Source organism: Mirounga angustirostris, unplaced genomic scaffold (assembly GCF_029215605.1).
Source record: "Mirounga angustirostris isolate CCGP_5_RB_7025 unplaced genomic scaffold, mMirAng1.0.hap1 SCAF_2, whole genome shotgun sequence".
Taxonomy (NCBI): domain Eukaryota; kingdom Metazoa; phylum Chordata; class Mammalia; order Carnivora; family Phocidae; genus Mirounga; species Mirounga angustirostris.
The window spans coordinates 146,718,776-146,746,286 of NW_026991710.1; the positions used below are offsets into that span (position 1 = coordinate 146,718,776).

The window sequence follows — 27,511 nt, forward strand, 5'->3', positions numbered from 1 at the left end:
TGAATGAATGGCTTTATAAAAACTTTTGGACAGAAAATTATTTGAGGCTTATGTTTTTTGACAGCAAATTGTAAGTCAAGGATTAGCTGAATTAGACATAGAACTCACATAAAAATTATTGGTAATTCAAACATTAGTTGGTTAAGTTATAAAAATTCAAGGATTTTATCAGTAATAATTAAAATGACAATTTCAACTCCTATTTGCACTTCCTTTTTCTTCCTCTATTCTGTTCACCATCTGATAGGGGGATACCTTTGCTTATGCACTTAATTAAAAATTCTAGAAGGCAGAGGCTATAGTTATGCTCTAATGGCCCTATGGTTGTCCTTCATGATGTTTAAATTATTATATTTAAAATATGATATCATAAAATATTAAAAGATGTTGCTATGTATATCAAGCTCTGAAAAAGATTAATGCTTCCATATACACATGGTTTCATTGTTTCAATGCTTTTTTCTTTCAACTGCTAGTTAAAATTGGAAAATCAAAATTAGGTTGATAAAGGGATAAGATTTGTTATGAAGAAAAGGTAAGACTTCTGTCCTTTAAGTTTTGCTGTGCCCTTTGGGACACTCATTCTCTTATTATGCAGGGATGTTATGATCAACTACTCATCATCAGTCTTTAATTGTCTCCTGACTACACTCTAAGTGACCTTCTATAATGAGTTTCCCTTTTAAGGATCATTTCCTCCTCACATTTGAAAATATCCTAGAGTTTTAATTATTATTTTCCTATTCTAGGTTATCTGGTAATTACCACAATTTACCTTCATAACTGACATTATTAAAAAAAAGATATTTTTTCTCATATTACATTTTTTTTTATCAACAAACTTGTTTTGGAAAGAACACATGAGAATTATGGAACTGACTGACATCTCCAAAACCTATTTTTCTGACATCCTCAAAACTAATTGTCATTTAAAGTGACCTGACAAGCTACAGTCTCTGTGGGCTGGCACAAACCTGGCCTAGATTCACTCTCAAAGAGGCCTGTGCAACAAAAGCAACCTCGGCTGGCCATGAGTTATTCAGTGAGATAGAACTAAGAACCATGAACTCAACTTTGCCCCATCTCTGCACAACTAAAAGCTCAGTAAGTGAGTAAAAATATGGTTCAGCAACTTTCTTAGAAGATAAAAAGAATCCTGCCTTTCACAGATGCTTGAACTATTTTTGTCAAGGGAATTAATGTTTTCTTCAGACCCCTCATTATTGTCCATTATTACATGCAATGCCTCCATGTCTCATGCTCATTCTCTCTCCCTCTCAAATAAATAAATAAAATCTTTAAAAAATAAAATTAAATTAAAAAAGTAAGAAAATAAAAATAAATAAAAAAGAAAAGTACTCAAAACTTCAGATAATACTTGTCAAGTTCAGCTCTTAAATGTGAATTAAATATCTGGTAATGTGTGGTGATTTAGAAAAAAATAATTGATTTGGAGCTAGTGTAGATTAGTCACAATCTCAGGGTCCTGGGATGGAGCAGTAGAGAGTTGTCTTACAATTTATTCTTTATAAGTGTTTGCCTTCTTATCTAAATCATACTGGAAAGTATTGGGTTCCTTTCCTAAGATTCAGCTTAATTTGCCACAAATTTCTTTTTTTCCATTTGGCCCTTTATGATGGATTATTCTTTATTATTTTATCTGCTTTATTTGGCAAAAAAGACTCTTGCAACTGTGGACCTAGGGACTTACACTTACATCTTTGCTTTGGGACCAGTTTGCTTTAACTGGAGAGAGTAAATTTAATGAGTTCCTCTGAGATTGAGGAGTGGAGAAAATTCTAATTGGAACAGTATGAATTGTAACTTTCATGAGGGAAATTTTCATTTGTATTTGGATCATACAATAGTGCCTTCTTTAACTCAGTATGAGACAACCATATTTATCTGTGTAGATTTTAATTAAAAAGAAAAAACTAAGAGTACAGTTGACCTTTTGAACAACACTGGTTTGAACTGCATGGAACCAACTTATACACAAGATTTTTTGTTTGTTTGTTGTTTGTTTTTTCTATACATACAGTACAGTACTCTAAATATATTTTCTCTTCCTCATGATTTTCTTAATAACATTTTCTTTTCTCTAGTTTATTGTAAGAATACAGTATACAATACATATAACATACAGAATATGTGTTAATTGATTATTTATGTTATTGGTAAGGTTTCTGGTCAACAGTAGGCTATTAGTAGTTAAATTTTGGGGAATCAGAAGTTAAACACGAATTTCCAACTATGTGGGAGCTGGTGCTCCTAACCTCCACATTATTTAAGAGTTAATTGCATTTATCTTTTGGTGGCTAATTGTGGTAAAGAACCTAGTAAGTTTTAAGTAGTTTATCCTTGCTTTCTTAGCTTTAGTTATATTTTATATTTCAGTCAGTCAGGCAAGAAGTATATATTGAATCTCACCATGCCCTGAGCCTGCCCTCAAGAATCTTATAGCCCAGCCCTACAATGAACCCCCATTTCTTCTAAAAGACTGGCTATATGACTAAGTCATATAGTTTTTCCTTTGAGATTAAAAATATTTAAAGCTTCAGGGGCACCTGGGTGGCTCAGTTGGTTGAGTGACTGACTTCAGCTCAGGTCATGATCTCCACGTCCTGGGATGGAGCCCTGTGTCAGGGTCCCTGCTCAGTGGGGAGTCTGCTTGTTCCTCTACCTCTGTCCCTCCCCTGGCTTGTTCTTTCTCTCTCTCTCTCAAATAAATAAATAAAATCTTTTAAAAAATAATAAAATAAAAAAAATTTAAAAAATAAAAGCACTCAAGCTTTAGATATTTGTCAAGTTCAGCTCTTAAATGTGAATTAAATATCTGGAGACATGTGGTGTTTAGAAAAACTAATTGAATGATTTGGAGTTAGTATAGAATATTACTTAAAATAAATCTAGTCATGGCTTTTGTGTTTGCAAATGAGGAAATTGAGGGTAGAAATGTGAAAGAACCCACCTGAATTCTACAGCTTTTTCCTAGGAAAGTTAGATGTATAACTTAGCCCTAGATATTTGTCCTCCAACCCAATATCCATTAGTAGAGTGCAGTCATGATATGCATTAGTCAATTTCAGCAATTTGTTTAAAATTACATCTTTTTTCTTTCTTCAATACAGTTAATATTAAAGTACCTCAGTACCTGAGTAAACCTGAAGGTATAATGATTGTGGGGGACCCTACACCCATTAGAATTATACAGTCAGTATTTGCTTGTGAAAATCGAAGAGCTGATCACAATGATATTAATCAGGGTTTACATTTGTACAAGAGAGCCTCAACAGATAATTTTGTGAACTACTATTTAAAATTTTGATTGTTTTATGTGTTATGATCTAAAAATGATTTTAACTGTGATCATTTTAAATGCATTTATCTTTTCAATATATTCCTTCAGTTGTTGTACTATAACCTCTTCTCTCAAAATAAATGTTGATTTTGTTAGAATATGATTTGGGCAGATTTTTTTAGGCTTTTGTAAATTGCAGCTTTGGGTGGGGCTGACAGAAGAGAAGTATACATGAAATTCATATTTTGGGGTGAGATAAGTGTGATACTGCCTGTAAACTTACATGTAATTAGTTCTCACTAATCGCCTTTTTTTTTAGGCTGTGTGACAAATTACTACATAAATCTTCTAGACAAATATTTCAAAGTATAAAATTCCTATTGAATTTAAGAATTCGGAGTAGTGCTGCATACTAGGAGGAAAAAAAGAGCTAACTTGTCTGTTATAATCTGGTTCATTCACATATTTTCCTTAGGCATCATCATAATAATTGTAGTATGAAGAATCAGGCTTTTTTTTTTAATAAAAATTATGAACAAAGTATTGAAGTGAGATGGAGAGCAAAGAATCCATTTGTAATTTACAAAGAATTAAAAGACTTAGTTTTCTGTTTCTGTTCTTCTATTTATAAAGTATGCTATCATGTCACATAATTTCACTCAAGAAATGTCAAATTTCCTCATATTAAAAATGAGACATTGTCTTTCAAGGCTATCATTAGATTTTTATGAAAAAAATATATCAAAAATTTGATAGCAGTAAAGGCTTCTCAATACAAAGATGTGATACTCTTATGGCTGCCAGTTTTATAGATTAAAGTCCTGGAACATTATTTTTTGGGAGATTTGTTTTGTAAATGATTTGAATAATTCAATAAACTTCATTCCCCCCATTTGTTGTCAGGCGGCAGGGAGGAGAAGTGCATGATGTTCTAGTTCCAGCTATATCATTTATAAATAAGCAGTGTGGCTCTCCTCAAACTCCTCTGCCTCCTTTTCTCCCGTCTCTCTCTTCTTGTTCTTATTTGTGTTTACTTTTTTCCTGAGTTTTATATCATAGCTTTGAAAGTTAGCTGACTCATAATGTTTCTTAAGAAGAACATGGCTGTTAGTGGAGCTGAGTTGGAGTTCTGCTGATGGTCAGATTGGTCTGATGGTACGTTTTGCTGTAGCGTGACTGAATAATGGGTGGAGAGATAGCCACTACAGAAGAGGAGTGAGATTGGAATCTTGACTATTTGGTATGCAAAATTTCAGTTATTCTGCCAGTTTGAAACTTCATATTTCAATCCCACCCTTCTCCATAGCTGGTCTAGACACGTCCAGAGAGCCTTTGGATTTCTACAGCGCAGTCTTGTTTCCTCTCTCTTCCAGTGGAACTTGGCTATGTTTCTTCCCCCTGATTTATCAGGAACCATATGCTGATCTTTCCATTGTTTACAGATTTGTGTTTATCTCTTTTATGCTAATTGCTTCCCTTTTTTTCTCTTCTTTGCCCTAGGTCTCTAATATTTTGTCTTTTTTTAAAAAAAAACTTTATTTATCTGAGAGAGAGAGAGATAGCAAGAGAGAGCACAAGCAGGCTGAGGGGCAGAGGGAGAAGCAGACTCCCCACTGAGTAGGGAGCCCTATCTGGGGCTCCATTCCAGGATCCTGAGATTGTGACCTGAGCCAAAGGCAGGTGCTTAACCTACTGAGCCACCCAGGCATCCCTTTTAATTGCCTTTTAACATTTTACTGTGATTTCCAGAAGGAAAGCAGAAAAAAATGTATGTTCAATTCACCATTTTAGTGGAAGCTTATTTAAGTTCTTAAACTTAATGGGAATGTTTTTTTTTTTAATTTTATTCTTATGTTAATCCCCATACATTACATCATTAGTTTTAGATGAAGTGTTCCATGATTCATTGTTTGTGCACAACACCCAGTGCTCCATGCAGAATGTGCCCTCCTCAATACCCACCACCAGGCTAACCCATCCTCCCACCCCCCTCCCCTCTAGAACCCTCAGTTTGTTTTTCAGAGTCTATCGTCTCTCATGGTTCGTCTACCCCTCCGATTTCCCCCGCTTCATTCTTCCCCTCCCGCTACCTTCTTCTTCTTCTTCTTTTTTTTTTTTTCTTAACATATATTGCATTATTTGTTTCAGAGGTACAGATCTGAGATTCAACAGTCTTGCACAATTCACAGCGCTTACCAGAGCACACACCCTCCCCAGTGTCCATCACCCAGTCACCCCATCCCTCCCACCCCACCCCCCACTCCAACAACACTCAGTTTGTTTCCTGCGATTAAGAATTCCTCATATCAGTGAGATCATATGATACATGTCTTTCTCTGTTTGACTTATTTCACTCAACATGATACCCTCCAGTTCCATCCACGTCGTAGCAAATGGCAAGATCTCATTCCTTTTGATGGCCTTAATGGGAATGTTTAACATTCTTTGATATGATAAAAAAGTCGAAATACCATGCATAGAACAGCCCAGGTTTTATACAGTCATTCAGTAATAATTACCCTTTGATATATTCAAAAAATGTTTATAAATAAATTTACCTAATGTTTGAATGATAAATGATAAGATTTGGAGTGCCTTTTATTTTTAATTTATTGTGAGCCCAAGTTTTTTTTCATTTCTATAAAAACAACAAAGATCTTAAAAAAAAAAAATCCTTGAGAGGTATAGTTGAGCCCTGTAACAAAATGTCAGCTAATGAAAGGGAAATAAGTAGCATAATATTGATTAAATAAGTTGAGGTACTTCTTCAATTCAGTTGGAAAGTTTTAGTTTTAATAAAGTAAAATTTCTGTTTTTAATCTAAATTTGGCCAAATGGTGCTGGAAAGGGCTATCTGAAAGAATTAAAGAGAAAAACACTGTAAAATGATAATGTTTTACTAGAAAGTTTTATTTATTTTTTGGCCATACAGTTTGCAAAGCTCTTTAATACACATTTGTTTATTTAATCATTATCATACCTCTGTAACTTAGGTGTGTTGACCACTTTTAAAAGATTGATTATGATTTTTCAGAAAAAGAGCTAATATATATAGTTTGAAGAAAATTAAAGAAAAACAACAACAACAAAAACTCCTTGACATCTGAAAACAAATCTGTTCCTTAAGCAGAAAAAAGGAGGTTATTGAAGGCAAATGTATTGGGAGTCCACATGGAAACACTTTAGGAAAAAAATAACTTACTAGATTTTCCAAAGAATAGGTTAAAGTTGCATGGGTATGTTTTATCTATGTTCATAGTGATAAAATCCACAATTTTTTTGGAGCACCTGGGTGGCTCAGTCAGTTAAGCATCTGCCTTTGGCTCAGGTCATGATCCCAGGGTCCTGAGATCGAGTCCCGCATGGGGCTCCCTGCTCAGCAGGAAGTCTGCTTCTCCCTCTGCCTGCCACTCCTGGTGCTTGTGCTCTGCCTGTCTGATAAATAAATGAAATCTTAAAAAAAAAAATCCACAATTTTTAAAAACCAATTTGCAGTTCTCACTTCCAGGATAATTCAATCAGACAACAAAATTCCTTGAGTGAGTCATGGAATTAAGACTAAGCACAATGAGATTACATTCCAGGAAGTGTTTTGGCATGACAGAAATTCTTTGTTCCCTTTGTAAGTAACACAGCTACTTACCTAGATATAGTTAATCAATTTCTTATGAAATGAAGAAAAATATAATAAAATATACATGAAAAACAGTAGAAAATTTTAGTATAAACATAGGAAGCATTTTGATTAATTTAAAATACAGATATTTCTGATATTAATGAATTTGAACTAGTCGTCCTTTAAGAAATTACTCTAAATCTAAAGCACTTTATATTTTATTAAAATCTCTTCACTCAAAAACCTTACTAGAATTTTGTGTATTTATGGTGTCTGTGCTCTCTGTATGCCATGGTTGTTGGAACAATGGGAAGTTTCTGAGACATGGATCACTGATAATTTTTCATGCCATTACTACAGACATGAGGGAGAGAGACTCTTACACTTCAGTGAGCAGGTTGAAAGGCTTTTCTGGTTCCGTAGAAATGTAAATCCAATCATATTTAAAATAAGAATTACATATTGCATATAGTTCTTAGCGCAAGTCTTTCATGAGTTGCCTTCTTTTGTCCATTTGATAAACAGTCACCCGTCTCTTGACCCCACCTCCAACATCCTGGCCCTGACCAAGAATACGCTATTTGTGGTGTTTTTATTCTTGAATGACTATAGCAAGTAAGATCGTTTTCATTTTTTCATCTCTTCTCATACATCCTCCTTTCTTTATAATCTACTGAGTTAGAAGTTACTTGTCCCTCAGCATCAGGTAAAATTTTATTATAAATAGCATAAGCTCTTCTAAGGCATTTGTTGTCATTTGTATTCAAAATATAGTAAGATGTTGATTGTTCTGTAGAAACTATTTTAAATGTGACATAGACATATATTCATCATTCACTTAATTTAAAAGCCATGACATTTCAGGGTGCCTGATATTATTTAACCCAAATAATTTTTTTTTCTTGAACTTATTTAGGATCACAAACTCTTTATTTTTCTCATCATACAGTATAATATAATTTCAGTTGTCTCTTTAAGCTGTGTACAATGTTACTAGTAATAAATTATAAAATTAACTTTATTTTATAAATCAGACTTTTACTACGTTATTGCGAGGAATAAATTTGTTGAAACCCCCCCCAAATTTTGTCTTCACTTGTTTTCTTTGCTAACCTTTTTTTTTTTTTTCTTTTGCTGCTTTCATTCTATTTTGTCCTTTTACCAGTGGCCTCTTTATTTTCTTTATATTTCTTCCCACTCTCTTTGATAGTTTTTATCTCAACGTCTCTGTATGCTTCAAATGGCATATGGAATATTTCATGATTCTGTTGCCTCATTTTTTCAGAAGTGGTAAAAATGTCTAACCCATGACACTCTGACAGTTTATGATTTTTACACAAAGGAAGATGCTAACAGACCAAGTCAGACACATTTGACAGTAATGTTCCATTTAGTTTGAGTCCATCAAAAAAAAATAAAAAATAGTTGTCACTTTCTGAGGAATGCACTGCCTGGGAATTAAATCAAGCACTTCCCCTTAGGAAGAAGCAAGAGGATGAAGGGGAGAGAGAAAATGCAGAAATCCTCTAATATATAGATTACAGATCCCTTTTGGAATTAAAATACTTATAAAATACATTTTATCATTTGTCCATAATGACTAAGAAAATCTTATAATTATATCTACGTAAGTAGAACACATACCAGTGATGAATGAAACTAAATAAGCTTTAAAGAAATTTGGGATGTTGAGGCAAAATATTTCTTAACATGATTTCTCCTGCGTTGTCTGCAGACAATGAAGTTTTTTGCAATAATTTAGAGAATAACTACACAATTAGGAAATAAAGACTTTTTCACAAGCCCACATTGAAAGCTGAAAAATAACAGAACACTAGGTTTCTATACAAACATATCTAAAGTCAACTTTTAAATTTTTTCATAGTAAATTCTTATTAACAACATCAATTTGAGCACACAGATTTAAGCTATCTCTCCTTTAAAGATCTGTGCTCAGAATAAATACAAATACATCTTGTTACTTAACTCTTTACATGCTAAATAAAAAAATACATAAGGTTTTTTTAATATAAAAATTACCCGTATCTCTAAATGTTAGACAGACAACTGTTCTTTTTAAAAATGAAGTTTCTATAATCAGAAAATGGAAACAATATTACTACCAGTAATAACTGGTTATTATTACATCATGATTACATTATCACTTATAGATATATATATTCATTTATATGTTGTATTCATTTATATGCTGTTCTTAGAAACGTCTTTCATATATGTGTCTTTATGTTCACGTTATCATTTTTATGTAACCAAATTAGTTCTGGTTTATTCTATGACCGACTGTGTATAGTTTTAATTTGCTCCAACTATGCCTTTCTTCTTTAATATTGTGGTGGGAAGTTTAGGCTCTAAAAATTCATTTTTAATTGAGCTCCTCCATCTCACTATATAATGTACCCCACTCACACACATCACCACCACCACCAAGAAGCAAAAACTCCCAGGATTTTAATTTGGACTGTGGTTTAACTAAATTATCAATTCATGCGGAGTTGACATCTTAAAAGACTTTGTCCAATCCAAGATCATGATGAATCACTCCAATTATTTAGCTCTTCATTAATTTCTCCCAAAAGTGTTTCTTACATATTTAGTACAGAGAGTGGCCTTATGCATATTTTTTTTAGATTTATTCCTACATATTTGATACTTCCATGTGATTTCAAAAGCTATTTAAATTTTTTTTTAAGATTGTATTTACTTATTTGAGAGCGAGCGAGAGAGAGAGACCATGAACACAAGTGGGGAGAGAGGTAGAGGTAGAGGGAGAAGGAGTGGGAAAGAGATTCTGAAGTTTGCTGAGTGCAGAGCCCCACTTGGGTCTGGATCTCAGGACCCTGAGATCATTACCTGAGCCAGTTGGATGCCTAACTGACTGAGCCACCCAGGCACCCCTATTTTAAAATTTTTATTTCAAGCTTGTTGTTAGTAAATAAAGTTGAACATATATTGACATTTATCAGTCACAATCTTGAAAAATTAATTTATCAATTATTATAGGTTTTAAATTTTGTTGGATTTTTTGGTACACATTTAATGTTGTTTAAAATAATACTAGTTTTCATTCTTCTTTTACAGTCTTTATATCTTTTCTTTCTTCTTCATGACTCATTTCACTTGATAGGCTCAATGGATAGTGTCAATTTAGATAGAGGTAGTGATGCTTGAGATTAGTGTTGTGTTTCCAATCTCAGGGGGAAAGTATTCACTATTTCACCAAAGATATATGTTTGCTGAATTTTTATTGTGAATACCCTTTGTCATGTTAAAAAAAAAGTTCCCTTCTATTTTTAGGTTACTGAAAATTTCCATTATAAGTACATTGTTGAGTTTTATCAAATGATTTTTTTGCCTGTACTGAGGTAATAATATGACTTATCTCTTTTATTCTGTTAATGTGAGTTATATTGATTGATTTTGAATATTAAACCAACATTGCATTTCTAGAATAAATCCCAATTGGTCATGATATAATGTCTTTTAAAATATTGATAGATTCACTGTGCTATTTTTGTTAAGGATTTTTTCCTTCTATACTCATGAGAGACATAGGTCCAATATATTCATTTCTTATTATGTGTTTGCCTGGTTTTGATATCAGGTTCATGCCAGCATCATATGAAGAATTTCTCTAATTTCTAAAATATTTGTGTAAAAATGATACCATTTCTCATTTTAATGTTTAGAAAAGTTCATCAGTGAATCCATGTGGGCCTGGAGTTTTCAAAATTTTTTAAACATAATGCCCACAAGGTCAATCCTTGTGGAAAAATTTCCTCCTTTCTCATGGCTAAATCTATTGTATATGCTAAGTGAAGGAAGTCAGAGAAGGACAAATATGGTTTGATATCACTCACATATGGAATCTAAAAACACTAAATTAATAGAAACAGAGAGTTGAATGGTAATTGCTAAGGCCTGGGCAGAGGAGCGGGGGTTAAGGAAGTGGGAAGATGTTGATCAAAAGGTATGAACTTCCAGTTATATGATTAATAACTTCTGAGGATCTAATGTACAGCATGGTGATTATAGTTAATGATACTGTATTATATATTTGAAAGTTGCTAAGAGAGTAGATCGTAAACATTCTCACTACAAAAAAGAAAAGGTGATAAAGGCGTCACCTAATGAGATGGTGATAGTAATTTCTCATTATGTAAGTATATAAAATCAACATATTGTACACATAAACTTACACAATGCTATATGTTAATTATATCTCAATAAATTTGGGAAAAAACACTTAAAAAGATGAAATGTGCCTTTCATTTGTCCAGTAAATAGTTAATGTAAATTTAGGGAGAGAAAAATCTTTTAAACAGATGCAGGACTACTTTGGTAATAAGTGTCTTCTTGTTAATTTTGGTAAGTTTCTTTAAAGAATTAATCTATTTCATTTAAATTTTGCTATTTGGTTTCTATATGTCTCATTTGTTGTATAATCTTTAATTCATTCTTTTCTGCTTTTTTGTAACATAGACTTTAAATTTTTTCCTTATTATTTTATTTTTGTTTTATTATTTTTTATCTTATTAGATTTTGTGTTATACATTCTTGGGTAATTTTTTGTTGTTGTTACCCTAGAGATTTCAGTATGGATTACTAACTTACTATACTTCACTTTGATTAGGACTTTTATCACTTCCAGAATAATGCAAAACCAATAATTTACTACCTTTCCAGCTATGTCTTTTATTGCTCCATCTTACAAAAACCACACTCCAATCATTCCAAACCAGAGTTGGAATTTCTTATTACTACCTCTCTGTATCATGCCTGGGGCACTTCTTTCTGCCTGTCTAACTGCTTCCTTCTCTGTCTGCTAAAAGAGCTCATATCATTGAGATACATCCTCTATCCTTCTCATAGTACAAAGTGCATTAATTCATTTCTCCATTTATTCATTTCACAGGTATTTTGGGAGACAAATCATGTGATAAGTACTACGCTAATGTTTCCTGAGCACAAGATAGCAAGACACAATCCTATCCCTCAATGATCTTATAGATTATTATGTTTGTATTTTAAATCACAGTGATGTTTTTACTTCCTTCTCTTACACATGATGTCAAAGGTAATAACTGTGATAGTCATCATTGAATTTTTAGCCCCTATGTCAGAATAGGTGCTTAATATGCAGTTTTGAGGGCGCCTGGGTGGCTCAGTTGGTTAAGCGACTGCCTTCGGCTCAGGTCATGATCCTGGAGTCCAGGGATCGAGTCCCGCATCGGACTCCCTGCTCAGTGGGGAGTCTGCTTCTCCTTCATCCTCCCCCATCTCATGCTCTCTCTCTCTGTCTCATTCTCTCTTTCAAATAAATAAACAAAATCTTAAAAAAAAATGCAGTTTTGAATAAATAAATGAACATCTTTATTTCCATTGGGTAATAAGCCCAAGTCTTTATCATTTTATTATTTATACACCAGTTAAAATATTTATTAAGTATCTGCTATGTGGCAGACACTCTCCTAGGTTCTGGGGACACTATAGGGAACAGCAAAAAGTCTCTGCTTTCATAGAACTTATATACCAAGGAGGAGATATTCAATTAATAGATTTTAGAATTAATAGTCAATTAATAAATTTAGAATAGTAATGTATGGTAGAAAAGAAGTGCATGGTAAAAATAAAATAGACTTGGGGAAATAGGGCAAGGAGTGCTGGGTATGCTCATTTAAGATGGGTTGGTTGATTATGAAGAATCTCTCCAAGAAAATTATATTTGAGCGAAGACCTGACTATATGGATTCTTGAGTGTTCTAACTGCTTATCCTCAAGCCCCTCAGGAAAAGTGTTAAAACACTTTCCTTCTGCTATTCTTATACTCCAGTTACTTCTAGGAAAATTTTAAGTACCTTAAACTGTCACTAGATTTTTTTTTCCTCAGACAAAAACCTATTTTATCTCTTAGTATTGTATTTTGTGAGATCTAAATCTATTTATATAAGTTTATTAATTATTTTCAAAAAGCATGTTCCAAAAGTTTCATCTGGGGGCGCCTGGGTGGCTCAGTCGTTAGGCGTCTGCCTTCAGCTCAGGTCATGATCTCAGGGTCCTGGAACCGAGCCCCCGCATCCAGCTCCCTGCTCAGCAGGGAGCCTGCTTCTCCCTCTCCCACTCCCCCTGCTTGTGTTCCCTCTTTCGCTGTGTGTCTCTCTGTCAAATAAATAAATAAAATCTTTTTAAAAAAATCTCATCTGTACAAATTCATTTATTTCAATTCTTATGTAGTCTCCCCAGCTCCAGACCTCTTAAACAATGTAAATCTTCCTCTATCCAAGTTTGCACTGTAAACTCCCTCTTTCTGGTTGGAGTTTCCAAATCATATACAGTTCCTCAGTTTGCCAAAGTTGTGAAATTCTTATAGGGTTTATTGTCCAATTCATTCACTTCCACAAATACCATGCTTCTTTTTCACAATAATTGTCTTATAGTTTTGCCCTGACTTAGTCTGTTTGGGCTGCTATAGTAGAATACCATAGACTCGGTGACTTATAAACAACAGAAATATATTTCTCACATTTCTGGAGGCTGGGAAGTCCAAAATTAAGGCACCAGTAAATTTCGTGACTGCAGAGTTCATAGTTCATAGAGGACTGTCTTTTTGCTGTGTCCTCACAAGGTGAAAGGCAAGGAAGCTCTCTGGGCCTTTTATCAGGACACTAATCCCATCTATGAGTCTTAATCTCACAGACTGATCCCCTCTTCCCAAAGGTCTCACCTCTAAATGCCCTCACATCTGGAGTTAGGATTTCAACATAAGAATTTTGTGGGAACACAAACATTCAATTCGTAGGAGACCATATCTTACTAGTCAGAGTATATTTCTAGCTTTTTCAGGCCTGGGGTCATACTATTTTCCCTTTCCACATCCAGCGATGCATATAGTGGATACTCAATAAACATTAAAAAAATAATTATAATGATACCAGTCTATATGTATGCCAGGCTAAATGAAATGTTATTTCATCTGGAGGATAAATACTAGGTGCACTATGAGAGTAACCTAATTTCCATATTAAATTCTACCATATGCCTTGAATACACGGGATCAGAGACATATTTATAAGATGGAATTTTTCTACTTAATAGCTATCCATGTATTAATATAGTATTAATTTTTATATCTGATTCTTTAAAATATCTCACACCTTTCATACTATTTCATAGATTTTATTTATTTATTTATTTATTTTTTTTTTCTTTTTTTATTTCAGGCTGGGAGGAGCAGAAGGGGAGGGAGAGGAACAGAGTCTGTGCTGAGTGCAGGGCCATATACAAGGCTTGATTTCAAGACCCTGGAGATCATGACCAAGCCAAAACCCAGGGGGACTTAACCCACTGAGCCACCCAACTTCCCCTTTTCATACTATTTTAAACGTAGCAGACAGTACACTATTTCTTACATTTCAAGTAAAAGACTGATTTGAATTTACAATTGATAACAGTAAGGTAGGTATATTAGAATCCTTAATATGTTAAATAGGTAAATCTGTAGACTAATAATCACTCAAAACACCTTTGAATAATAAATCAATTTTCAACATACACCTATTTTTGTTGCTTTGTTTGGAGTTTTTGCTGTTTTGTTTTGTTGCTTTACAGAAGAAATCTTAAACCACATGAGATGTGACAGTCCCTGAGGCTTCACATATGAAAACTTAAGATGAGTTAATAGCATTTGCAGTAAAAACTGCAGGCTCTCTGCATAAGAACATAAAAATTTAAACCCTATTCTCACAACTGCAATGAAGAAATTTCTAGTATGCCATCACTGGTGACTCAAGTTTTGTTTTATAACTCTAGAGTATCACTTACTCATTTGAAAAGCCTTGTCTCAGGAGATTTATCAGTCTGTAGGCTAAATTGCTGTACAGAGAAAATGAATTTCCCTTTGATTGGCAGGTGTTTTAATGAATGTGTAGCTTTAAAATTTATATTTGTAGTCTTAAAGTGGCTGAATCTCAAAGCTGAGCACTAAAAAATATCTCTACAAAATTATTGAAAAGAAACCTTGGCTACATGTATACATTTCACTTAGGGCATATAAATTAAAAAATAAAAATTTACTAAAGAAAATAAAAACTACTATGCACTATGATTTTCTTATTAAATAGGATCTATCCAGTACACGCTAGAGAATATGTAAGATCAAAAGACCTTATCTAGTATTTGGCCACTCAGTGGAGAGAGATTTAGATTTTCTAAAAGTTTAGATATTTAAAAAAAAAAATCAGCTAATTGCTGATTGTGGAAATCCTTATTGGAAATGTTAGTCTCTCTTTTGCTTACTTACATGTAACATGGGTAGAACAATGTTTATTTCGTAGTGTTGAGTTAGAAAATGTTCATAAAGGGGCGCCTGGGTGGCTCAGTCATTAAGCATCTGCCTTCAGCTCAGGTCATGGTCCCAGGATCCTGGGATCAAATCCTGCGTCGGGCTCCCTGCTCAGCAGGAAGCCTGCTTCTCCCTCTCCCACTCCCCCTGCTTGTGTTCCTGCTCTCGCTCTCTCTCTGTCAAATAAATAAATAAAATCTTTAAAAAAGAAAAAAGAAAAAAAAGAAAATACAGGCGAGATCCTGTATTTTCTTTTTTGATGGCCAAAGTGAAACACTTAAACATTTTTGGTTCTCTCCCTTAAAATTGGAGAGATTTTCAGTCTGCTTCTTGAGCATATAATTCCTTTCTACAACTATTTGATCTTGGCTGTCACCACTACTGAGGTTAATGTTATTAGGGCAGAAGCTAGTAGCTAATAAAAAAAAAAGCTTTCACTTTTATTTGAGGGATTACTGATATAGAAGCCAAATTTCCTAACAAACAAGATATTTCAGTGATTAAACACAAATAATATATTGCAAAATCAAAGATTAATATGGTGAAAATATTAAAAAAACATAAAATTTGAAAAATAATTTGGTAAACTTTCTTATTCTATTCATGAAAAACTACCTTTATTTAAAAGGCACTAGAAGTATTCTTTCTTAACATGTTATCACCACATATACACACACACACATTCATGTGCAGTGTTTAACAGGAATCACATTAAAGTCATTACCTGAGTAAGTGCCTATTGACACCAATGTTATTTATTCTTGACTATAGAATTAAACAAGAAATCTGAAAGTGGTACACATGAAGAAAGGAGGAAGAGGGGAGACTAAATGTTATGATTTAGGATGCCTGGATAGCTCAACTGGTTAAGTGTCAAGACTCTTGATTTCTGCTCAGGCCATGATTTTAGGGTCCTAGAATGGAGACTCACATAGGGCTCCACGCTCAGTGAGGAGTCTGTTTAAGGTTTCTCTCTCTCTCTCCCTCTGCCTCTTCCCTCGCTCCTGCTCTCTCTCTCTCTTTCTTTCTCTAAAATAAATAAACAAATCTTTAAGAAAAATAATTATTATTATTTGAAATGAAATGATGTGTACTTTGAAACACCCAAGATAAATATATATGCATATAAAAAATATATATGTATTTTTAGAAAAAAGTTGAGTAAGGTAACTGGTTAACAATTAAGTATAAAAATCAATAGCTTTAGTGTATACCATTTAGAAAATATAATAGAAGAAAGGATGGTACTTATAGTACAGTGAAGAAAAACACCTACCTAGAAAAACTTAAGAAAAAAAGGCTTGAACTAAAAAAAAAGAAAAAAGAAAAAAAAAAAGTGTGACATTCCACTGAAATCCAGGGGGAAAAAACTATGAAAAATTGTTAAGATATATAAAAATATTACTTCCCTAAGGATGAAGTGATCAATTCAATTAATCTCAAAACAAAATCCAAACTGACCATTTTATTAAATAGTAAAATGGGTCTAAAGTTCACATAGAAAAATAAATATGTGATATTCTTCTGAAAAAGAATATGGTGAGTGAGAAATGGCTCTGCCAAACATTAAAATGTGTTGCCACCAGTGTTCCAGTGTAAAAATTGACAGAAAAGAGGAACATATGGAAGTCCCCAAATATGCCAGTAAAATGTGTGAAATTTTGTATGTGGACAAGAAAGGAAAAGACTATTCATTAAATGTAATTCCTATGGCTACCTATTTGTGAAAAAATAAATGTGATACTTTCTTCATTTCTCACAAGCCAGATGGTTCAAAATTTTGATGGACAAAACAAAAATAAAATGTTAGTAAAACTCTGAATTCATGAATGAATTAAAAAAATAATATTGCGGGGCACCCGGGTGGCTCAGTCTGTTAAGTGTCTGCCTTCCAATCAGGTCATGATCCTGCAGTCCCAGGATCAAGCCCTTCATTGGGCTCCCCACTCAGTGGGGAGTCTGCTTCTCCCTCTGACCCTCTTCCCTCTCATGCTATCTCTCTCTCTCAAATAAATAAATAAAATATTTTAAAAAATAAATAAGAAATAAAGATAAATACAAATAAAAATAAAAAATAATATTGAGAAAAGATTTATTTATAAATATAATATGTGAATAAACTATGAAAGAAAAAAAAAAAACATCCGGTTGGAAAAAAATCTTAAATTAGATTTATTTTGATCCACTCTGACAATTTCTGTTTTTTAATTGGTGCATTTAGACCACTGACATTTAAAGTGATTATTTAGACAGTTTGATTAATATCTACCATATTCATTACTGTTTTCTATTTGCTGTTTTTATTCCTTGTTCCATTTTTGTCTTCCACTTTTTTTTGTCTTTTGTGTTTTTTAATTAAGCGTTTTACAGGATTCCGTTTTTCTCTCTTAGCATATCAATTCGTAGGATATATATATATACATATGTAATGTAATCTATTGTTGGTACTCTAGTTTGAACAAACTGCTATGTTATATCAATTAAGAAAAGTAAAAAGCTTTTATTTTTTATTTTATCTTCTCTTATTCTTCCACAATGTTTTTCCTTTCTTTATGTGGATCTAAATTTCTCATCTGTATCATTTTCCTCCTCTCTAAAGAATTTTTAAAAACATTTCTTACAATATAAATCTACTGGCAACAAATTCTTCAACTTTTGTATGTCTGAGAAACTCTTATTTCTCCTTTACTTTTGAAGGACAATCCCACAGCATACAGAATTCTAGGTTGGTGTTTTTTATCTTCTTTCAATTCTAAATATTTCATTTGACTCTCTTCTTGCTTACATGGTTTCAGAAGTGAAGTTAGGGCGCCTGGGTGGCTCAGTTGGTTAAGCGACTGCCTTCAGCTCAGGTCATGATCCTGGAGTCCCGGGATCGAGTCCCGCATCGGGCTCCCTGCTCGGCAGGGAGTCTGCTTCTCCCTCTGACCCTCCTCCCTCTCATGCTCTCTGTCTCTCATTCTCTCTGTCTCAAATTAAAAAAAAAAAAAAAAAAAAAAAGTGAAGTTAGATGTAATTCTTTTGTTGTTGTTGTTCCTGTACAGATAGGATGTTTTTTTCCACTGGCTTCTTTCAAGATTTTGTCTTTAGCTTTGATTTTCTGTAATTTGAAAATGATATGCCTAGGTGTAGTTTGTAATTTTGTTTTGTTTCGTTTTGGCATTTATCCTGTCCTAGTGTTTTCTAAGCTTCTTGGATCTGTGGTTTGCTGTCCGGCATTAATTTGGGGAAATTCTCAGTCGTTGTTTCAAATATTTCTTCTATTCCTTTCCCTTTTTCTTCCCCTTCTGTTATTTCCATTATGTGTATGTTATAGTTGTTCCACAATCCTTGGATATTCTGTTCCACTTTTTTCAGTCTTTCTTCTGTTTGCCTTTTTGTTTTGAAGGCTGATATTAATATACCCTCAAGCTCAGAGATTCTTTCCTCAACCGTGCCCAGTCTACTAATAAACCCATCAAAAGCATTCTTCGTTTTTTTTAATGTTTTTTATCATTAGCATTTCTTTTTTATTCCTTTATTGAATTTCCATCTCTCTGCTTACATTTTCCATCTGTTTTTGCACACTATTTACTTCACCAATTAGAGTCCTTAGCATATGAATCATAGTTGCTTTAAATTCCCTGTCTGATAATTCCAACATCTCTGCCATGGCTGGTCCTGATGTTCGTTCTCTCTTCAGATTGTGTTTTTTGCCTTTTGGTATGCCTTGTAATTTTTTTTTCCTGATAGCCAGACACAATATACTGGGTAAAGGGATTATTATTAATAGAGCTTTTATAACGTGATGATGAGGTATGGCGGGGAGAGGAAGTGTTCAATAGTCTTCTGATTCGGTCTCAGTCTTTTAGTGATCCTCTGCCTCTGGACTGTGAATGTCAGGATTTTTCTCTCCTCTTTGGTTGGACAGGATAGTTAGAGTAGGCTGGAGTTGGGTATTTCTCTTCCCTCAGGTTAGTTAGGCTCTGGTAATATCCCAACCCTGGAGTTTTTAACTGTCAGTCTTTACTGAGCCTCCAGCAATTTGTCAATTACTGTTAAGTTTTCCTATTCAAGCACTGGTTCCCAAAAGGTTTGCACTCCTGAGTGCCTGCCCTGGTAAGCCTCAACTCCCTATATTCACCTGTTTGGCTCTCTTCTGGGGACATCAGTTTGCCCTATGTCGTTTCTTCCCTTATGGGCCAAGAAGAGTTGTTGATTTTTTTAGTCTGTTCAGCTTTGTACTTGTTGTTAGGATGGAGTAGTAACTTCCAAACTCCTTGCATGCAGAACCGGAAAACAGAAGTCTTAAATTAGATTTAAATAAAGTAAATTTAGAAATATTTAGAATATATATATATAATCAACAAAGCTTTAATAAACACAATATAAAAACTGTTTTAAGGGACACCTGGGTGGCTCAGTCAGTTAAGCTTCTGTCTTTGGCTCAGGTCATGATCCCAGGGTGCTGGGATTGAGTCCCACATCAGGTTCCTTGCTCAGCAGGGAACCTGCTTCTCCTTCTGCCTGCCACTCTCTTGCTTGTGCTCTCTCCCTCTCTTTCTCTGACAAATAAATAAATTAATAAAAAATAAATAAAATAAAAAATTGTTTTAAAAATACAAAAAATAACTTTAATAAGCATAATATAAAATTTGTTTAAAAAAAAAAACAAATAAAAGGGGCACCTGGGTGGCTCAGTCAGTTAAGCATCTGCATTCGGCTCAGGTCATGATCCCAGGATCCTGGGATCAAGCCCCATGTCAGGCTCCCTGCTTAAGGGGAGTCTGCTTCTCCCTCTCCCTCTGCCCCTACTCATGTTCTCTTCTCTCTCTCTTTCTCACTCTTTCTCTCAAAAGAATAAATAAAATCTTTAAAAATAAAAAAACACATTTTTTAAAAACTCTGAACAATCCTTTCACAATGTAAGAAATACAAATGATAAATGTATATGAAGTTATTAATTTTATAAGTAATCAAGAGAAAGCAAACTAAAATATGAATAATATATATTTCACCGGTTAATGTCAAAATATTATCCAATGCTTCTGAAGATGTGTGAAAACTATCATAAGTTACTCTACAGATATTCAAGATTCTATTTATAGGAATTATCCTTCCCCTTCCAAAAATACATAATTAAGAATATATAAACAAAGATGTTTATTTCAACATTATTTTTAAAAGGGAGAATTAGAAGTAATGTGAAAGTATCTCTTTAGGGGAATGGTGTAAATTGGGATACAATGAAATAATATCAACCATTAGAAGTAAATGAAAATATGGCTTTTTTATACAATTAAGTTGGATAAAGTCAAATTATAAGGCAATGCATATATTACACGCTGCATATAAATGTTACAAAACATACGCTTAAAGTCTTCACAGTGGTTCTCTCTGGAAGATGATTATACTTTCTACTTCGGTGTTGTTGGCTTTTTATCATGAACATATTTATTTTTTCTATAAAATAATACGTTTTAATAAAAGGTCTTCCATGGAGCATAGTAACAGGTGACTAAGGAAGTACACGCATTTAACTCTTATTATCTGTTCTAGAAGATTAAATGGTTTTTGTAGAGATGATAATCCCATTTCGTTTTCTCCTACTAGGGAAAGGTGAGCATGGGAAACCTTACCCCCTCACTGAAGAGGACCATGATGACTCAGCTTACAGGGAAAACGGTTTCAACATTTTTGTCAGCAACAATATTGCTCTAGAGCGGTCCTTGCCAGATATTCGCCATGCTAAGTGAGTATCAACAAGCCCCATATGCAGTGTGGTTTTCTTTTGTTTGTCTGGTTTTTTAAATTATGTTTAATGTGTATCACAGTGAGATACATAATTATAAATTTTGCCATAATAATTTTTTTAAAAATAAGTTTATATTTCATAATCTTAAATATTTAAATTTAAATTGATGTAATGTTTAAAGTTAGAAAAGAGTAAGTACCAACCTTCTAAAACTTAATTCACATTTTCATTGAGTTGCCTGTATTATCTCTATTTAAAATAAAGTGTTTTAAGATATTACCCATATTTTTACCTTTGGTCACGTAGATGATAAAGGAAACATTTTTTTCTGGTGATTAGCATTCTCAGAACTGTCCACATTTATCTGACTTCATTTTCACTCCAGCCATATTCAGTGCCATTGATGCTACATCTTGCATAAAGAATGCCTACAATAAAGGCATCCATAATCCAAAGGTTATGGTTGGTTGCTCAATTTCCTGTCACTTTATGAATTGTTTGTAGCTTATCAATTAACAGTGAATTAAGTTTTTACTGCACCATAGCTAAATATTATAGTGCAAAAGGAAGCAAGAAAGATATCAAATATAGTTTCCTGAAATTCCACCCCTATCTACTCCTAACATTGCTTACTGTACTTCTTTTCTAGTCTGTTATGATTTTCTTGTTAGCATATAGAAGGCCAAAAGCATGCCAAAAACATACAATGTGATCAGAATTTGGAGTTTGTGGAATTACCATACATATTTGATAAATCTATCCAACTATACTAATATGTTTACCCCTGCCTTCACCTCAGTCTCCATTTGGAACCACTGGTGTGAGAGAAAGAAAATCAGAGAAAATAAAACAAGGGCAGGGCGCCTGGGTGCCTCAGTTGGTTGAAGTTCCAACTCTAGATTTCAATTCAGGTCATGATCTTGGGTCTTGGGAGTGAGCCCCTGTGTTGGGCTCTATACTCAGCAGGAAGTCTACTTGAGATTCTCTCTCTCTCCCTCTCTCTCTGCTTCTCCCCTCGTGCTCTCTCTAATGAATAAATAAATCTTTAAAAAAATAAGGGCAATAATGAAAATAGAGGTAGGAATCTAAATCAAATCAGTAATGTACAATAAAACTTAATTTTTTGCAAAAATAATTAACCCTTTCCAAAAAAATCAGTAAAATACGGTTTGGGGATAATTTTTTAGTTGCCATATTGTGTCTATAAATTTATTTTAAAATGTAAAAGAATTACTGGTTTCTGTCTCAGGTTTTATGTGAATTTGCATTTCCCAATATAGTTAAGCAGAGGATTAATGTGAAGAACAAATCAATTTTCCCCTAAACTGAATGCTTTATATATTGGTCTAGGCCTTCTAGCTAGCCAGATTATTCCCAGGTTACCTGAAATTATCTACAGTAATTCCCACTGACCGAGAACATTTCTAGTTATGATAAATTTTAATACCTAATTGCACAATATCAAAGATGCATTAAATTGCATTGTTGGCATAATAAGTGTGCTCAGAGAATAATTTCCATCCACCTCCTCCCCCACCCCCACACTTCCAATCTTTTAATGTGTATTCAAGTGGAAAGAATTGCAGATGGAAACATTGCAGAAACTCACTGAAGTCAAAAGAAGGCTGATATTCCCATTCTTCTCAGTGTATTTTTAGCATAATTACCACCTTTTGAGATAAGATATTCTTAAGCAATAATGGAAAAGAAAATGGAAAAATGGAGAGAAAAATATTTTGAAATTTTTATTAGAGTTATTGAGTTTACAGTATCAAAGGGCATTATTCTAAATGTTAGAGGAGATAAATGTGGCTAAAATATGGTCACAGACCATATTTTACTTATTTACTGAGGCTGGATATCAAGTGGGACACTCACCTAGTAAAATGACACCAACATAGAAAAAAAAACAAAACCCTTTTTTTTAAGATTTTATTTATTTATTTGAGAAAAAGCGCAAGCTGGGGGAGGAGCAGAGGGAGAGGCAGAGGGAGAAGCAGACTCCCAGCTGAGCAGGGAGCCCAACAGGGGCTCGATCCCAGGACCCCAGGATTGTGACCTGAGCCACAGGCAGATGCTCAACAGACCAAGCCACCAGGCACCCTCAGAAAAAAAAAAAAAAAAAACCTTATTAGAGGGATGGAGGTGGAGGACTGCAAAGGGTTAATTTCAGGACTACTAGGAGTGATAGTTTACCCGGGTTAGTCTAGTAGGTGACTCTCAGAGATGCAAGAAGAGAGATCCAATGCAGCCTTATTATGTCAAGGTCCTACGTGTAGGAAATTGAGAGCCTAAACTAAACAAAAAAATCTTACAGGGATCACACTGTTTCAGGTCCTATGCATTTGACCTCATCCGTGCTTCTCAAAATGCAGGCACAGATAACCACAAGAGCATGTAGCTCTGTGTAAGTGGTTCCTGAAATTATGAAGGCAAATTGACACCAGCTCCATCCAGTATTAGCCACTTCACTGGGCTGCAGGTAACTGACCACAGCTTGTTTATATTGACAGAATCTGCAGAAGAGCATGGAAAATTTGTGTGATTTTTACCGTCAAACATAACAGTTCTAAGAAACTTTGCATCTGCAGTCAGCCAATTCAAATTACAGGCTCAAAGTGCCAGAAGAGAAGAATTGATTTTTCCTTGCTCTGGGGTTTTGTAATGGAAAATATTGGGGAATCATACCTTGCAATTCTGCTTAGCTTGGTCTTTATTCCAAAACACAGAATTGTAGTTCTTACTCCACTGTTCTACACTGTAGATCACTCTCCCTGTATACACAAGTGCTGTCTCTACTCCTTCGTATTCTTACACTTAGCAAATTAAAAAAATAAAATAAATCATGGTTCTAGGTGTTTGACATGCTTAGTGTACATACATTCTTATTCACTGTGAAGAATTTTCTGAACATGAGTTATTCCAGAAATCCCAATCCAGAACACATTCTTCCTTTACCTGTCCTGCTCCTTTCTTATCCAATAGCATAAAAATGAACTGTTTTCCTTTGGCTGTATTATTTCATTGAGTCAGTAATAGATTCTCATTAAGTGGGGAGCCATAGATTAAGGAAAGTCAGTTGGCATGTGTCCAATAATTTAATCATTCTTATTCATGTCCTAATAATAAATTCCAAGGTTCTCATTTATGTTTTTATTTATTTTTTTTATTTTTTATTTGTTTAAAGATTTTATTTATTTATTTGAGAGAGAGAGAATGAGAGCGAACACATGAGGGGGGGAGGGTCAGAGGGAGAAGCAGACTCCCTGCCGAGCAGGGAGCCCGATGTGGGACTCGATCCAGGGACTCCAGGATCATGACCTGAGCCGAAGGCAGTCGCTTAACCAACTGAGCCACCCAGGCGCCCTCTCATTTATGTTTTTAAATTTCTTACATTTGTCCAAGTCATTTTAGCATCTCCCTATCTTGTAAATTACATTTTAGTGGGTTTTTTTGTTGTTTTGTTTTGTTTCCCATCTATGCTTTGGTATTGTCAAATTTTCTACTCCTTCTTCCAGATCCATACATATCCCTACCCTTTTCGTTTACTTTTGTACTTTTTGAAGACCTATCTGTGCATTTTAAATACTCCCTTCTTGACTTACTGCCTAATTATGTCTATATTCATAGACCTGGGGCTTAAACTGAGTTATGTCCTTAAAACATATTATTTTTATATTTTGTCTAATGCAATGCTGATAAGAATTTTGCTATGTGAGTTTCTGGGTGACAAATGTTCAGTCAGTGGATACCTTAATGGCCTGGCTTCATTTTACTACATTTCGATTTCCTGTCACCTGTATCTTGATTGAGCATTTTCTTTGTATTCCTTCACTCTTCTGGGATGCCACATCTTTGTATGCAGTAGAACATTTTATTTTGACTTCCAGCTCAAGATGGGAAATATGAAGCATATATTTAGAATACAAAATACATATAAAATAGGGAAGTAGAAAACCGTGGAAGGATGGATGGCTTGCATAGAAAAGAAACTGATAAACTTATGTGTGAATATATTGTTAGCAAGATAAGATTGAAAAATATTTGAGTGAGTATTACTCCCTAGACATAAATAAATTTATAAGTAGTTACCACAAATACTCCCCCAAATGTGATATAATTAATGTGTGCAAGATGAAATTACATCTATGAAGAGAAGAAATACATGAGACTAGGATGCATAAGTACATGTATAATAGGAGCGTTGAGGTAGGCTTTGCAGAGGATTCAGGTAAATGCATCATGACTTGAGGTTCATTTCTGCTGTTAGAAAAAAAAATACATGTTTATACAAATACATAGTCATATACAAACACACAAATCGAGATGCATTTATAAGGTGGCTGAGTAGCTGGGCTATTTTTGTACTAAAAAATTCTATTCTGACTTGTGGCCTTTCCTTTTCATTTAACTTTTCCTTTATATTTCACTTACATTCCTGAGATAGCTTCATGACTTTGACAATAAATAAAATATTGACCATTGAGAAGAAATTCTGTGGTATCTCAACTCCTGGGAAAATATACAAGACTTTTTACAACCTCTTGATTATACGAGTGTTTTCAGTAGCATTGCAGTTACATCATAATGCTCCTCCCTGTACAATTTCAGAACCAAATGAGAGATTGTCCCAGAAATGGCTGGGAATTAAAGATTATTTTTATTATGGATAGGATTATATCAGTGGGCATGATGTAGATGTAGGCTAAGTGTGAACTCTAGAATGAGGCACATTCAGCCTTCAAGTCATAGGCATTGCAAAACATGCAAAGACAGTCGTATAACATAAGGCCTGGAGGGCAGAGTTAGACGTCTGACCTCTGCAGGCAAGCAAGTTCCAAAGCAGAAAAATGAAGGAGGGGCTGAGCCAAGCGTGATAAGCTCACTAAACAAATTCATCAGTTGTGTGTCTTCCTTTCTCCTAGAAAGGAGAATTAATCTAATGGCTGTCCCTCTACATGGGAATATCTATCTGAGAGGAGAGGAGTCTAATATCTAAGTGCCTAATATCTTCTTTGTATATGATGAGAAATCACAATTTCTCAACATAACAAACTTTTGAGTGATTTTTTTTTTTTCAGTGCCTTATAGTCTAAGCATTCTTGCCTTCTGTAAATTATGTTGAATAATAATTCTAAAATGGTTTACTTCCATGACTTGCACTGTGGTGCCAAACAAGTCAATTTGTCATTTTTAATTTCTGTGTACCCACTTCACCAAGTGTGGATGTTAACTTTCTTTATGTACCTCACCATGTATTAAAGTATTAAAATTAAGACCAGGTTTACCAAATCAGTTGCAGCATGATATATTAAGTTATTTCTTTTTTCTTTCTGATGATAATCTTTCTGCTTTCCTTCCTCCTTCTCCAGTTATATCATGAAGATTAAAAAATATGTGGAAATCAAGTGACCTATAACTCTAAAATTTAAATTGTAAAAACAAATTTTGTGAGTCAATTCTGAGTTGATTTGAGGAAAAATAATTATATGTGTCTAATTCTTTAAACTATGATTTAGTGAATATGCTTAGAATGTTTTAATTTTATATGAATTAGAAAAGTGTTATTTAACTGTTTTGACTCTTGTCCATTGACTACTAGAAATCATTCACAGAAATGTTTGAGTTTAATCATCCAAAAGTGTTCAAGGATAATTTTTTTATTTCTCAATTTCAAAAGTTACATAAAAATGTGAGAGACACTGGCATTCTTTCATGTTTCTGTTATGATTTATTTGTAAAATTGATAGTGTCTTCTTTCAACAAATTTACAAGTGAATTCTGAAACAAATTAAGCTAAAATGACTCTTCATCCTCTCCACTCAGGTATGAATACTTCACAGAGGGAGATACGAAATGTATCATTTCAATCAAATGTGGTTCTAGCCTAGGGTATGTCTAAATATGACTGAAAAAAAGAAAAAAGAACCAGCTAAATCACAAGCGGCAAATTGGGGGAGGAATGATCACGAACAGAAGATAGGAAATAATCGTTCGCAACTATAATTCAAATGAGTATCTTTCAGTATTTTTTTGTGAGCCAGTTTTTGCAAGCTAGTATAGACTTTAATATATTTGTAGTTTCTAGGGATCATTGTTTCAAAAGCCATGATAAAATAACAAAAACAAAAATTTACACACACATCTCATTTATTAACTAAAGCCTGAAAGATATGGAAGAGTTTTTATCACAGTAACTCAAATGTATGTCCCATTGAAATGAAAATCCTTCTAAGACAGGTAACAGTTCAAGAGCTGTCAGACATCTAGCTTTTGTAGTAAATGACAGATCATGAAGCAGATTCTTTGGAAGCTAGAATGAGGATGAACACAAGGGCACTGGGGTCTAAAAGACCAGTAACTTGAAGGCTGTACAGTGCACCCACAAAATCAAAAATAAAACCAAAAGAACCTTCTAAAAATAAAATTACAGCTGCTTAAAAATCATGTCTAATGAATTTTAGAGTATATTTTTTGTAACCTTATAACGTGATAAGGATC

At 33.9% G+C, this 27,511-nt stretch overlaps 1 protein-coding gene across 2 annotated transcripts in view; it reads left to right on the plus strand.

The window, feature by feature from the left end:
- GALNTL6 (polypeptide N-acetylgalactosaminyltransferase like 6) overlaps window positions 1–27,511 on the plus strand; it is a 1,204,984-nt gene that overhangs the window by 482,053 nt on the left and 695,420 nt on the right. For both annotated transcript variants that reach the window (XM_045880134.2, XM_045880135.3), the window contains one exon: window positions 20,869–21,007. In XM_045880134.2, coding sequence (XP_045736090.1) covers window positions 20,869–21,007 — 139 coding nt within the window. The remainder of the gene's footprint in view (window positions 1–20,868; window positions 21,008–27,511) is intronic.